This window comes from Montipora foliosa, chromosome 9 (genome assembly GCF_036669935.1).
Source record: "Montipora foliosa isolate CH-2021 chromosome 9, ASM3666993v2, whole genome shotgun sequence".
NCBI classification, from domain to species: Eukaryota; Metazoa; Cnidaria; class Anthozoa; order Scleractinia; family Acroporidae; genus Montipora; species Montipora foliosa.
In genome coordinates, this window is record NC_090877.1 from 38,172,358 (window position 1) to 38,187,357 (window position 15,000).

At 37.7% G+C, this 15,000-nt stretch overlaps 1 protein-coding gene across 1 annotated transcript in view; it reads left to right on the forward strand.

The window, feature by feature from the left end:
* Nucleotides 1-15,000, forward strand: part of LOC137970337 (leucine-rich repeat and IQ domain-containing protein 1-like) — a 33,783-nt gene that overhangs the window by 184 nt on the left and 18,599 nt on the right. The window contains exons 1-10 of the mRNA XM_068816861.1: nt 1-68; nt 1,094-1,214; nt 3,604-3,701; nt 5,403-5,511; nt 7,598-7,812; nt 8,777-8,851; nt 11,162-11,224; nt 11,901-11,977; nt 13,235-14,227; nt 14,774-14,830. The exon at nt 1-68 is cut by the window's left edge and continues 184 nt beyond it. Of these exons, the coding sequence (XP_068672962.1) occupies nt 1-68; nt 1,094-1,214; nt 3,604-3,701; nt 5,403-5,511; nt 7,598-7,812; nt 8,777-8,851; nt 11,162-11,224; nt 11,901-11,977; nt 13,235-14,227; nt 14,774-14,830 (1,876 nt within the window). The remainder of the gene's footprint in view (nt 69-1,093; nt 1,215-3,603; nt 3,702-5,402; nt 5,512-7,597; nt 7,813-8,776; nt 8,852-11,161; nt 11,225-11,900; nt 11,978-13,234; nt 14,228-14,773; nt 14,831-15,000) is intronic.

Here is a 15,000-nt window from a genome sequence, read left to right on the forward strand (position 1 = left end):
ATGACCTTTTGCAAATCGAAGATCTCGAAGAAGACAGCCTCACAGCTGTGCATGTAAAGGAAAACGAGGTACCCACTGATGTTTCATATATTATTTGCAAACGTAGGACCTGGAAAGTATTGTAAATCGCTCTTCGATTGCTTGCCTGTTTTCAGAGCAAATTTGAGACTTACGTTACGCTGTGAGATCTTTTGAATTTTTAGTGTAGGAGGACGATAGAAAAATAATTCTTTTGGCTTTATCACTCACGTCCCTGTACAATTTTGAAGTTTTTATACACATGCAAGCTAATCCTTCAGCTGAGCTTGTTTCGTTCAAGCTTGTTTTCGTCAGCTGAGAAAAAAAGGTAAAACTTGTATTCATTATATTAAACGGTTTTAGTCAAGTAAGCTTATATTAGTTCATGTGGTTCTTATTAAAATAAAAGGGAAGACTATAACTTAGAGATAAACACACTAAACATAGATTGTGAGTACTATAGGTAAGATATCGTTGACATCACCTATTGTCATTACTGTGCCAACCAGAGCCTCATTGGCTGTCGAAGCAAAGGGTCTTCTGTTATTGTGGTTGGCACATTTGAATAACAAAAACAATGTTTGTAAACAGATATCTTCTCTATACTTAATTGTACATGTAAGACGATCATTCAATTATCAAGAAACCCAGCTGGTTGGAGGACAGTTACTGTTTACGTAGTGGATCAAGATGTAACTGAGACAACAGAAAACAAATTTAGTTCATTTGAACTAGGCTATCCTGTTGCAATTATCCAGCGGCCATTCTACAGGGTGTCCATTTAAATACCCACAATCAGAGAATTGATATTGGAAATTACTGCAAAATTTTGAGCTGATTGAAAAATAAAATTAACATAATTATATATACATTGTACGTGAACATGAAACTTGTCATTTATTATAAATGCTTCACGGAGTTGTTGGTTGTATTAATCTTATATCCCTTTGTCTTCAAAGTGATTTTGAAATAATTCCACTCAGCTGCAAGGTCATTGAGTCCTTCATCATTAAAAGTAAAATTGCTTTGTTTTAGCTTTGTCTTGATGTATCTTTTTTTTGTGGCATTGATTTAGGCCAAAGATGATGGATTACCAGATTCAATTCAGGAATACTTGAGGTTCCTACATTCAAGAACAGAAGGTGCTGAGGAAGAAGTCAAAGAATGTGAACTAATTCTGAAAAAATTGCCTCCTGGTAGGTTTTGGCTTTTTTGACTAGTCTATTTGTTGATAAGTAACGATTACGGCCAAATCATTGTGGTGCGGAAAAGTGTGGTGTTCTTACTACCATGACTGCAATGATCATGATAACTAGAACAGGGTTCAAAATTGGTGAGACACTGCCATTCAAAAAACACCTTTTCTACATGTAGCTTTCAATACCTACCGGATCTACATTGTAGAATTCCAATCTTTCCCACTTACCCCCTCCATCTTCCCCTTTCAATGTTTATCGTTCAAGTTTTCAGCATTATTTTGTATGGCAACAATTTGACTGGGGGAGGGGGGTGCTGCAGTGTGTCAGTGTGTCTCCATTAATTTTGCAACCTATTGTAGCTTTCAGCTGTAGAGAAGGTAACCAATCACTAGAGCAATAAGAAATTAAACGATTTCCATCAGATCATGGATGCCAAGTCCTTGTGCTGGACAAGATAAAATTAAGGTGCGGATGGGTGACCAATGGGGAATTCTCGTGTCGTGGGCCTATGGGTGCCGGGACAGCTTCGTGGAGTCAAAGCACTAAAATAAATGATGCTTCCCACCGGTGTGAACAGAATTTATATCCAGGTTGTTGCTGTCAGTGGTAGCCCTGAGTTTGTTCTCGCTTTCATCCATGCTCTGCTGGTTTTCTCTACCTTCTCCAGATGGTCTTAGTCTCTCACAAAAAGGTCTACATTCAGATTATTCCACCTCCAATTGTCATACAAAATGGGAGGTTATTATCCAACTTTATTAGTTATACGTTACCCCATTTATACGTTACCCCGCACACACAAGTCTGTCACACATTCTAGGTTATTTACAATTCATTTGCAAAAAATTTAGTGCAAAAAAAAGTAGGATAATACATGTAAATAGCTTATTAAATGTACATGTAGATGTAGATGCTTTGGTGTGTAATATCACTGAGTAATTTACGAGTTGTGCTGTATTTTGACAAGCCCGATATACGTGTACTATGCACCAAAACATCTAATAAGATATATTAATATTTTATTTTCCTAAATGTAGTAGTAAATGTGCGTACAGTCAGGGACCTTGTTGAATAAGGTGTTCTTCGTCGTCTTGACTTTGACAGTTAACGTGCTACACTGTACTTCTGTATGACGAAATTTGCATCTTTCCTACATGTATCTAAGCCATTAAGGACATAAACATGTGGTCTGTATGAGAAGAAGAATGCTGTTTACCATTTTCAAATAGTTATCTCTTTTTGTTGCAGAGATATTCAAGTTTTTAAAATATGAAAATTAGCCAAGTGATGATGTCATAAACTCAACCGAATTTTGATAAAATATATGTAAGATGAAGGAAGATATCTCAGCCAATTTGTATCAGAAATACTTGATTCTTTGCAGTAAGATTCTAGTAGGTGTGCTGCATAATATTATGAGCATACCAGTTCTGTTACCATGGCAACATACTGGGTTCCAGACCTCCTTGATATTAAAGGCTTTGCAGGCCACCATTGGTGCTCTATTTTGATATTAATTTTGCCAATAATTATAATTTTTGTACCTCATCTATGTCATGTACATGATCCTGCAAGCATACAAAGATTTTTAGGTCAAGTTTGTGGTCTTGTTAAATATTTTTCTAGCTAAGATCACCAAAAATATTGAAATCAGGTTGAAGGGGACTGGAAAAGAGTGAGTTGCCATTGGAACCAATTTCTTTAGAGTTGTACATGTAGGTGTGTTGCATGCCTGCAGAACTATTAGCCCACCAAGTTTCAATGGTCTCTGCTGCAAATTGACGGAGATAGCTCCATTTTTATACTTCATGTTATATTGGGTTGAGTAAATGAAGTCATCAGGCTTGTCATTTGCATATTTTAACTTATATATCTCAGGAGCCAATGCAGATATTTCCAAATGGTAAACAGCGTTTTTAGTCTTTCCTAGTATTCTAAGTGCGGGGGTGCAGGGATGGCGCAGTGGTGAGACTCACTTGCCTCCCACCAATGTGGCCCGGGTTCGATTCCCAGACTCGACGTCATATGTGGGTTGAGTTTGTTGGTTCTTTACTCTGCACCGAGAGGTTTTCTCCGGGTACTCCTGTTTCCCCTCTCCTCAAAAACCGACATTTGACTTGATGTACTTTTATTGTTCATTTCAGTTTACAGTGTCCCCAATTAGCGCTCCAGGGCTAGAACGACTAGACACTTAAATAAAGTTCCTTTCCTTTTCTTTCCTTTCTTTCCTAAGTGATGGAGATCATTATCCTCAATGTTCCTGTCGAGATTGTTGTTTTCTTTTCCTTCTATTTGCAGCAATTACAGTGTATTGTAAGCTGGCAAAATAAATGTATAGTGAAGTGTTATTTAAAAGTGTTATTTAAAATGATCATGTTTGATTTGACAGATGGTGCATTGAAAGATGATGAAGCATTACTCACCAGAAGAATCAAAGACGAGCTTGGCGATGAATTTGAGGAACACCCTCTTATTCTCAGAGACCAGGTAGATTGAATTATTTCAAAATTGTATCCAAAGTTATTTGAGTTACTGTTGGTACACAGATGTCATTGCAGAGCGGTTGTTTTCTTGAAAATGAAGTGGCGTCACAAGCCTTTGTCCCGGCAAGGACAACTGCGGTACTTTGCAAATTCTTTTCACATGTGGTCGTCCAACTGCAAGTCTACAAGAGAGAGACAAACTTGTATAAATGGAAGAATTCTTATTTTGATGTGTTGTTGTTAAAATACTGTAGCCACTCACCACGCAATTAAATGTGAGTACTTTCTCTGCGGTATTCGCTGCAGATGCACTCGGCCTTTGCACTTTGATGCCGACAGTTGCAATCTGCGAGCGATGAAAATTTAATTACATTTTGTCCTTGATCTGATTGTCAAAGCTAGGTTCTTCCATGTTAGAACTTATGGCCATTCTATCCATTCCAGTAAACAATAACAGATGAGCACAAAGGTCAGCAGTTTACATAGATTCTTTACTCTATATGTAGCTGTATGCTCTAGGGAGATGGTTGGCATAATAAATTATGTGAGTCTTGGAAACATCTTTGGTAGACTTCTGGAAGCAAACTATTATAGCCCAGTTGAAATCTTTTGAGTAGTAGGCAAACTGGCTATAGTAATTAATAGGCAGCAGAGGCCCAAGGCTTCTGCTTCAAGGGCCGGAGGCCCTTGCATACAAGGGGGGTCGGGGGGCATGTTCCCCCGAATAATTTTGAAAATGTTGGCTTCAAATGGTTGCACCTGGTGCATTTTAGGGTAAACTGAGGTCTTATTCAATGGCATTAAGATAACAGGTACTGTAATGAATTAAGAGTCACACAAGACCTTCAGTTTTCAAGTTAGAGTTATATTCCGCCAGAAGCATTGTTGGAAAAAAGGATAACTATTGTACAAGCAAGTACTTCTCAACTGTGAAAGTGAGAAACTCAGGTGCTGAAAGTTGCCTCATAATATATTACAGAGTCAGTTAAACTGAAGGCTTCAGATCTTCAAATCATTTGAGCAATATATAATCTCACTGCAAAGCTATGGGTTTCCAGGGCTGTACACTTGATACCATATGAAACAATTTAGAAATTTGCGGAGTCCCTGCGCCAAAGTCACGAGATCGTTTGGATGCCATCTTATTTGTACCTGCAACAACCGTGACAGCTGACAATCCATTCGACTCACTTTCCCACGCGATGAGCCCATTCCTGCAGAAGTGATCGTGTGCGGCTAGGGTGTACGTCGGGTATTTTTTAGTTACAATTTAAACTGGAAGTTTCTAAGAGACCTTATGGCCTGAGAAAGGATGAAGAAGACCAGCAGTATGCAGTTGAAACGTAGTGATTAACAACAACTCGTTGATGAACAACAACTCGAACAACCTCATCCTGAATAAAAGTCTGACAAATGTGAATTCGAAGTAAGCGGCAGATATTTCGTTGTAGGCGGCCAAATAGCCAGCTGCCGGCACATTTTGACTGGGCTGCTATTCGATCACCTAATCAATCATTCACTGTCAGTCAGACAGTCCTTCAGTCAGTTACATAGTGTGTCAGCCAATAAGTCAGTCAGTCAGTGCTCTCTGATGTCTCACCATTGTAAATCCCTGCACAGATAATTTCTGACTCATATCGCTTCGATCACTGTACATTTACTATAAATAGAAAATTTTACCTTTAATTTACTGAATGTGATACAGGTTTTATTAGAACTCGAGCAAGCTGAGATCAGAGAAGAACAAGAGAAACTTGCAGCAGAAAGCAGGGATAGGGAAGAAAACAAGTTTGCATTGGATATTATTAGACCAGGTAAAATTTATTTTTAATAACAAAGACTAGTAATAGATGATAATAAGACAGTACAAAATTGCATCTTAATTAAGTTATATTACCCAACTCTGTTAAATAAATAATTTTTGAACATAAAGTGCAGAAAAGGAAAGTATTGTGCATTTTCTTGCATGTGCAATTTCTTGTGCAGTTGCTTTTAAATTATTAGCCAATCACATTTTTCACCATGTGCACCTGTGACTCAATGTGTGGTTCCAGAAAATATCCATATGCCCCATCCCATGGAAGACGTTTTGATTTGCACCCCCCTCCCCTCAGGATTTTCCATTCTAGGGGAAGTCTTTGATGACCACCCCCCCTCCCCTCAGGAATTTCCAGAATTTTTGTACTTATAAAAAAGAAAGTGAATTAGTTAATATGTAAATATGGTAGAATTTTATTACAACAGTGTAAACATTAAGGTTAACTTTTGAATTAATAAAATATAACGCTTTGTTAAGCTCATTATTCAGCTGAACTTTTAGCTTGTTTGCCATCAACTTTGCAAATTATGTTTGTGTTGTTTTTATGTAAGATTATAAGCTTAAACATTTAGTTTGCACGTCGACTGTTTCATGTTTTTGTGCGAATGTTTTTGTGTTTTTGTGTTTTTGGCTTAAATAACTTCGCAAACAATAGTAAATAAAACAGAAACTTGCAAGGTTCCTTTGTCTTCACATTTTGTCAGTTTCGTCAGGTTGATTCTTATTTAAGGACCGGTTCCTGTCCGTAGTCTAAATGCCACCCACAAAAAAGAAAATGTTGTTGCACGCAAGCGTTGAGATGGTGGGAACTTGCATCTCATCGCATTTTTGATGAGTTACTACCCCCAATAAAACATGAATCCTATTAAAAATGTGTTTACTGCATGTGAAGGTAGCGAAAAGCAATACTGAAGTGAACGGAAGTGTTGGTTGGACGAAAACGAGACAAAGCTGGAAGTCTGGGGACGAGACTCCAGTTGAGACCGCCATTTTAAATGTTTTGAATCCATACTAAATGAAAGACACATTGTTCTTAGCTTCGGGAGATTGTAGCACTAGCTACATGTACTGTAACTCAAAGAAACACAGAAACATTTAATATATTAATAATGTTAACTTTATCTAAAAACTGACTTTTCTTTCAAAACAACGTATGTACATTTAAGTATGTTTTTGTGCTTCAGATCGATCGTAAGTTGCATGTGGTTCATGACCCTTTAACCTCCCCTCTCCTTTGGAAATTCAAATGATCTTCCGTGGGGAGGGGGGGGGGTATGGATATTTTCTGGAACCACATAATGCCAATGAGAAAAAATGTTGACATCCTTTCCGAAAGCTCTTTGTTTGCCGCGCAAGTTGTATAATAAATCAAATGAAATTTGTAGTAAAATATACCATATTACATGTATATCTCTCAGATAGTACGTGCACTGTGATTGGAGGAGTTTTTTTGCTCTTTTTTCTCAATTTTTGCTCTTCTTTACATGTAGCTGATCGTATTGTAGTGATAAATTTCCATGCCATAATTAATGCTACATCTCTGTTAAACTTTTTTTTCTTATTAAAGGAATTTGTATTATTCGGCCTTGTATATTGATAATAAATGTTACAGTATACATTGAGGTGAATGAAATGAAGAGAGTTGTTTACTGATGGTAACCTGAGGTCACTTGGAAAAAATCAGAGTGCTCCATTGCAGGTATCGAACCTACAGTACGACCTTCCAATTACTAGGTGCCCGTAACCCTAATCTAAGTGCTCCTTTTTCAGGAGTTGAACCTACTATATGACCTTCCGATTATTGAATGGTAGTGATTGGAAGGTTGTACATAGGTTCGACTCCTTAAGTCTGGCGAGGCCTTCCACTGCTATTTTCAGCTCAAATGCTGACCATTCACAGCTTTGTTCCTCAGAGTTATACATGTACACGTATGTTGTTTTCAACCAATAATGATATTGTAATATTATTGTTTGAAACCTGGTCATTTGAATGGATAAGTTCAATGCTACTGTAACTGCAGTTGAAATAATGTTGAACAGAGTGTACATGTAAGTGTTGTTTTGTATTTTGGCATTTATAGGAGTTGAAGAAAAAATTCAAGCACTGGAACAAAAAGCCCAGCAAGAACTGATGGAGTTAGAGATGAAACAGACAGGAAAAGACCAGGAAAGAGAGAAATGGTACCAGAAGAGGAGAGAAGAAGAAGAAGCAAGGCAGGAAGGAGAGAAGCTTGCTCGCATTCAGCGACAAGTGGAATTCCAAGTTGCACAAGAAAAGTTATTGAAACAACAACAGGTATTTGACCAATAAGTAATTGTTCTCAGAGCAAATAAAGTACATTAAAATTCATCAACAATAGATGAGCTCGGGAGCAGAAGCTTTACAGGTTGGTGAAGCCAAGAAGGGATTTGTCGAGGAGGAAGGAGACATCAATGGCAGCCCTGCAAGCAGCCACGATCAAAAGGGCACCGTCACATTGAAGCAATAGATACATTGAAGCACCAGATACTTACCCATGTACAAAGAAGGGAGGGAAGGTGAGGAAAGCAAAATTTGCAAGCAAAAATGGCCATGCAAGCAGACCAAAAGCAAATGCCTCCATGAGGAGCACCTGCAAAGATTCCAGGACCACCTCATAGCCAGTCTGGGGAATGGCAGCTGATCAGTATTGTCTCAATAATAATTATTATTTTAACTTTGCCTACAGTAAATTATGTGTAGCCACATTAAACTGTTTTTGGGTTGTTTAAGCATGGTAAATCATAGAAAATTAGTTACTTACATGACTGTGCACTTTTTTGCCTTGATAGTGCCATTGTACATGTACATGTAAGTGAGATTAAAACTGTGCTTTCTCTAAAGATGTGGGGTCAGGAATTTTAAGCTACTACAAGCATGACTTTTAGCTACTTTCAGATTGGCCCCCTAGCCATTTGCTCATGTACCCCTTGGATCCCCACCCTCTAATATTATTTTGTTTCACCTGCTGTGGCAACTTGAAATCTTAGTGAAAGCAAGCCCTGTGTCTCTTTGAATGCAGTATTATTAATTAGTTATATCTCTTGTGTATTCTTCAAATAAGCATGCAGTGCTGTCTTTCAAAGAACAGTTTTGTTTATATCAGTGAGAGCATTTCCTTTAAGTTAGTGAGAGAGGTCCATATAGTGTACATGTATGTAGCTGCAAGCTTGTGTAGATTATCACAAGCATTTGAATGTATACCATGGTAACAGCCATTTAATGTGTCTGTGTTTGTCAGATTGTCCAAGCCAAATTGGAAATGGAAGCAAAGGAAGAAGAAAGGAAATTGAAAGAAATGGAAGAGAAATTTGAGGTGATGAAATCCTCCACAATCTTAGGTTACTCATGCATGCAACGTTTTATTGGTGTTTTGATAGGTTGTTAGGCTCATGAATTATTAATGAGTTTTTGAATTTGTATTAGAAGTGCACCAGCTAGCCTCATTCAAAGGTCAGGTATCTCTGAGAAACCAGCTAAAAAATAGCCTACAGTGTAGTATTGCCTCTGAAAATGCAGAAAAGTGATCCAGTATTTTTCAATCTGGTAAACCCAACCTCAAACTACTCAGGCAAGTGGTTTCTCTTCTCTTCTCAGGATATACAAGTCATGTCTGGGGGTGGACTCCTTTTATTCCTTGTATTCTTGGGGGGTTGCTGCTCATGCTGCAATGCCTACCAGTACAGTGTAACTGAGAAAAGCTCTTTGTGTTTGTGCTCGTCTTTGAGGAAGTACCACATTTCACCAACTACGTTAAGTTTATTTCCAATTAAGCTGTTCTTTATGTGACATTGCCTTTTTTCTGCCACCGGCTAGGTTGGTGTTCAGTTCTAGGGTTTCCAAGGATATATCCCTTGCCCTGTAGTGCATCAGGCTACCTGCACTGCACTTGTAACACGAGCCTGAAAATCTCACCCTTTAATTTTAATGCTGCTATTAATGGTCATTTCAAGACTTGCATGTAGCAATTTTCTCCCTGCAGTTCAAATATAGTAATTTAAGGGCTCCAGGCCTGTAGAGAATAATTATAAGTGATCTACATGTACATTGTATATATAGTATTTTTGGCTGGATTTCTTTTGGTTTCCTAGAATTAGTGTATGCAAAAAGCTCCGTTTTTCTTGGCAGCATTGTGTGATTGTTCACCTCGACATACTGATTTTGTACATGTAATTTGATCACTGCAGAAGTACTGCATGTGACCCTCCATGGGAAAACAGCACGGTCCTAACACATTCGCATGGTACTTGTCTAACATGCTTAGTGTATGCATATGCAAGAAAAAAAAACAAAGAAGTGGAGTAGCGTGTTTGTGCCTTTTGTTAATGGTCTGTTTAATAACCTCAGTAGACCTTTGTGTTTTAACATGCAAGTTTAACACAGTAAATTCGCTTGTCCTTGAAACGGTAGCCCTGTGCTTTTTCTTCAAACACGATTTGGTCATTGACCGAAAGCAGAGTAGTTTACTGCTGTTTATTATACAGCACACTGTAAACAAGATGTAATGTAAGATTAATTAATCGAAGATCATGAAATTCGTTCTGTATGCTTACTTGATAAATTTGTCAACAATTGGAGGTGGAATGTACACAGTCAACTTGTGTATTAAGCAGAATGATGTTCATATCCAACATCAGCAGCATCTTCTGTTAGCTGTTTGTCACTGATTGTTTGTACATGTAACTGAGAAAAGCCCTAAAGTGTTTGTAGTTAGAGGAAGTACTTCACCAAGTTTTTTGCCATCAAGCTGTTCTTTATGCGACATTGCATTTTTCTGTACTGTACATGTACAGTACACTGTAACTGCACTGCCCTGGTAACACAGTGGTCAGAGCCTAAATAGTTCACCCTTTCATTTCAGTGCTGCTGCGATTCATGATCATTTCAAAACTTAGCTCTCTCTCTCTAGTTCAAAGAGTAATTATTTATTGTGAGCTTACAGTACAAAGTGACCAGCTCGCAGTTTAATAGCTTGATGGCCCAAATTATTGAGAAGGACTGCACCAGTATGGCAGAGGTCAGGGTTGTAATTTCTGAAATGTGCAGGCATTTTGCTGCTTCTAATTAAAAACACATACATGTAGCTGTGATGATCCCTGCTGACTACATGTATCAAAACCAGTTCCCAAGCTCATCAATTTGGGAGAAGGTTATTCTGGAGTTGTGGCAAGTTCCCGATTTGTACCATTACAATGTTGCAGGAGCAGTTGTGGCTCAGTTGGCTAGTGCGCGGCATTCGGAGCAAGGGGTCCCCAGTTCGATCCTCGGTGACTTAAACGTCTGTTTCGACTTTCCTCTGATCCGTGTAGCTATAGCTTTAAATACCCGTAAAACGGAGCACTGACAGAGGGAGGGAGATAAAGGGCGCACCGTCGGCTTCCATCGATACCAGCCTCATAGCTGAAGGAACTACCGATGTTAAATAAAGTGATTTTACCTTTTAATAGTAAACTTACTGTATTTGTTACTGCTGTATTTGGTAATCTCTTAACTCATTGACTCGTGGGGGTTCCCCATTGGCGAGTAAAATCGTCCGGCGTTAGACAGAGTAAAATACTAAGTATGGCCAGTTCGTGCTAGCTTGGGAGTCAAAGAGTTAATTAATTGAGGGTCTTTTGTCAAACAGATTGAGATAAGGGCAATAGAGGAAGAGAAGAAGAAACAAAATGAGGCATTTATTGAAGCGCAGGTACTTAATTTAAGGCAAAGGAATTTAAAATCATTTAATATTGCTAAATAGAATTTTACTGGTTTTCCATTTTACATAGATGGTTTTCACGTGACGTCACAGCAGCCATGTTGGCGCACAGTTCACAATAGAGAAAAAAGTATTTTGGGAGTTTGACTCTACAATGTATCTAATTATATTACAATGCAAAATGTGAACCATAATTTGCTTTTGTTTTGTGCACCAACATGGCCGTCTCATCACGTGACTGAAAATCATCTATAAATGCAAATTATGTTACATTGTGTAAATGTGGTATAATTATAATAAACGTTTTCGAGGGAACGGTAGGGTACAATTAAGAGTGGAGTGCCTCAAGTTTGCTTCCTGGACTTGGTGTCATATTTGAGTAGAGTTGTTTTGGCTGTCACTTCTTCTTAATTAATTAATTTCTTAATTCCTTATATGCACCATACAGCACAGCTGTACATGTAGTTCCTTCAGCCTTAATGTACATACTTTCATCTTTCCTGCTACATCTGGATGCTACTCATGAAATAGCCTTCTCCTGCACCTGCCCAGTCTTTGAGTTTCCTGTTTGCACTTGATCTACTCTGCCCTTAGAACATGTTCTTGTTCTTGTAGTCTAATCAACTTGATAAAATAATAACGTGACTTAACATTTTTTCAAATGCAGCAAAAAGAAGCGCAATATCAACAGATGAAAAGAGTCCATGCAGCTACCAAGATACAAAAGTTTTATCAAGGATATAGGTATTTAGAAAACAGTCCTAAGAAAATACGCGCGCTGATTGGTTAAAAATCGTGTTTCTATAACTCGATGGAGACACAGAACTAGCACGAGCTGTTGACGTAGTGATGGCGCGAGCAAAGAGAATTTACATTTTGATGATTAGAGTTAACAACTTGTTTTCCTTTTTCTCGTCGCATTGTTTTTTTAAAAGAAATAGAAAACATGTACTCCGTGTTTCCATCGAGTTATAGAAACACGAGTGAAAGTTTGGGAGAACTCGAAAAAGCTGTGGAAACACTCGCTTGCCGCTCGTATTCCTACAGCATTTCTCGTTTTCCCAAACTTTCACTCGTGTTTCTATAACTCGATAGAAACACGGTACATGTTTTCTATTTCTTAAATAATGTACATTAATAATTAATAAATACCTTGCCAAGTTCGACTTTCATACTGCAAGTTGCGGACCAATTTTCTTTTCTGTTGATAAATCAATTGGGGAAAATGAGGATCTGTAAGATAATACGTACAGTACAGACACAGAAAACGAAGCTAGACATGTTAAATATAAGTACATCTCTCTGGGTAATACAATGTAAGGTGCGTGGGAAAGGAAACCAAACATTCAACTGCCCAAATGGTTTGCATGTGTAAAATCTGAAAATCGGAAAATTAATAAATCTCATTGGCTTTTTGAATAGTTCCTTGTAAAATTCAAACAGTTTATTTGACGTAAACAACATGAAAAACTTGCTAGAAATTTTTCATCAAACTTAACATTTTGGTGGGCTGTACTGTAGAATACAGCCCACTAAATTAGCCAATTATACCGTAAATACTGCCAGGGATCATTCGATAACGAAAGAACCATTAAGGTCAAGACAGGACAACTCTACTGTAAAATATATAAAAGAAACTTCACCAATTGACGAATTTAAAGTCTAATATTAATTTTTTATTGTTGTTTTCTAGTATGTGTATTAGTTAAATTGTGAAGTTTCTGGTGAAAATATCATGCTGTATTAGAAACTTGATCAATCAAATCACAACTCCCAATTAATGGCTGTTTTATCAGAATTCTTAAGTGTTCAAATGAAATGCGGGCATGTATTATTTTCTAAAATAGAGCTCAATATTACTTCTTGAAGATTAGACACTGACATCGCATCTGTTTGTTTGTTTAGGGGCACATTGTGAAAAATAAGACTCCATATCTCCCTTTAATTTACAGAATTGGTTACCACAGTTTTCTTAGAATAATATTACCATTTCAATTTTAGGGTACGAAAACAGTACCGACCTCTGCTTGAAGCCAGAAAGCAGGAGAGAATGAAGAAGAGACAAGAAGAGTTAGATCGTATTGAAAGAGTGGAAAGGAAATTGAGAGAGGATGCTGCAAGAAAGAAGCTCGAGGATGAAAAAAAGAGGCAAGACGAAGAAGCTGAGAAAGCGAGAAAACGGGAGGAAGAGAAAAGGGCTAAAGAAGAGGAAAAACGAAAGAGGAAGGAAGAGGAAAAGCAGAGAAAAGTTGAGGAAGAGAAAAGAATTAGAGAAGAGGAAAAGCAAAAGAAAGAAGAAGCAGAAGAGAAACAGAGAAAGTTGGAATTAGAGAAAAGAATTAAAGAAGAGGAAAAGCAAAAGAAAGAAGAAGAAGCCAAACAGAGAAAGTTTCTGGAAGAGAAAAGAATTAGAGAAGAGAAACAACGGGAAAAGGAAGAAGAGGAGAAGAGGAAAGTTCTGGACGAGGAAAGGAAACAAAGAGAGATAGACGACAAGCTTAAAGAAGCTGAAAGAAAGAGAAAAATGGAAGAGGAAAAAAAGAAAGCAGACGAAGAGCTAAGGGGAAAACAAGAAGAAAAAAAACTCAAAGAAGAACAAATAATCAGCAAGGAGGAGGCGAAAAGAAAGTTTGAAGAAGATAGTGGAAGAAAGGAAGAAGAAAACAAACAAAAGGAGTTTGAAGTGACAGAAAGAGAAGTGGGAGAACAGAACGAAGAAAAGAGAAACAAGAGAGAGGAAGAGATACTGAAACAAAAAGACGTAGACGAAAGAATAATTGTAGAACAAGAGAATAATGGGTTAACAAGAAAAACCTTTGAAGATGGGACAAAAGGAATTTCGTTCCAGTCAGAAATTTGTAATAAACAAAATGAAAAAGAGGGCAAGAAGGAATTGGAACTGGACCCAGATGAAAGTAAAAGTCCTTTCTTGGCATTATCCGAGGGGCTAGAGGCCAGGCGAGTTCAGTGGCTCAGCGAACACTTGCCTTGGGGGTATAATATACATGTAATTTAATCTTATTTACTGACCAGCAGTAATAAGTGGTGAATCAGAATTGACAGGGTACACTGCAACAACATCACCCAATAATATGCTGTACCGGGGCCAATTTTTTGTGTATGACTTGTGTTGTGACTTATTTGTGATCTGGCACTTGAAGAAAATAGATTTGAAAGTTCTATGATTTCCAGGTTCTTGGTAATTTTGGCGTTATATGAATTCGAGATTCAGTGGACCTTCAAGGCTTTTTTTTATGATGTTGCCTGATTCATCTACTTGTGTGTTCAAAAATGATTCTTTGATAGCTAACGGTAAAATCATCTGATGTTAGAGAGGGTAAAATTGATTAGGTACCGGTAGGTTTTCCATTTGAAGAACATTTTATTCTTTCACAAGTTGCAAGTTTAAACCTATGCAAGTGATAGCCTTAGGTGACAGTCAATACCTGGCGTACAGTGTAGCTATGCACAGTACGATGAGTGCTGTTAGGGAAATTTGCATGCAGTAATAGCTTTGTTTTCGCTTTGTCATTTTTGCAGCACAAATGTAACTGCAGAAGAGAGACATCATCCTGTGGCTATGAAGAGTAGACCAAGGTAGATCTGAAAATTTTTGAAATTTAACAAATTTGATTTCCAGGTCTTGTAATATGTGGGATTGAAATGAGGATCAATAAATTTATGGATAACTGCAATGTACCGGTATGCCCATTTTCCTAAAATTAAAAAATTAAGCATATTTTGTTTTGGTGAACGAGATATAAGTT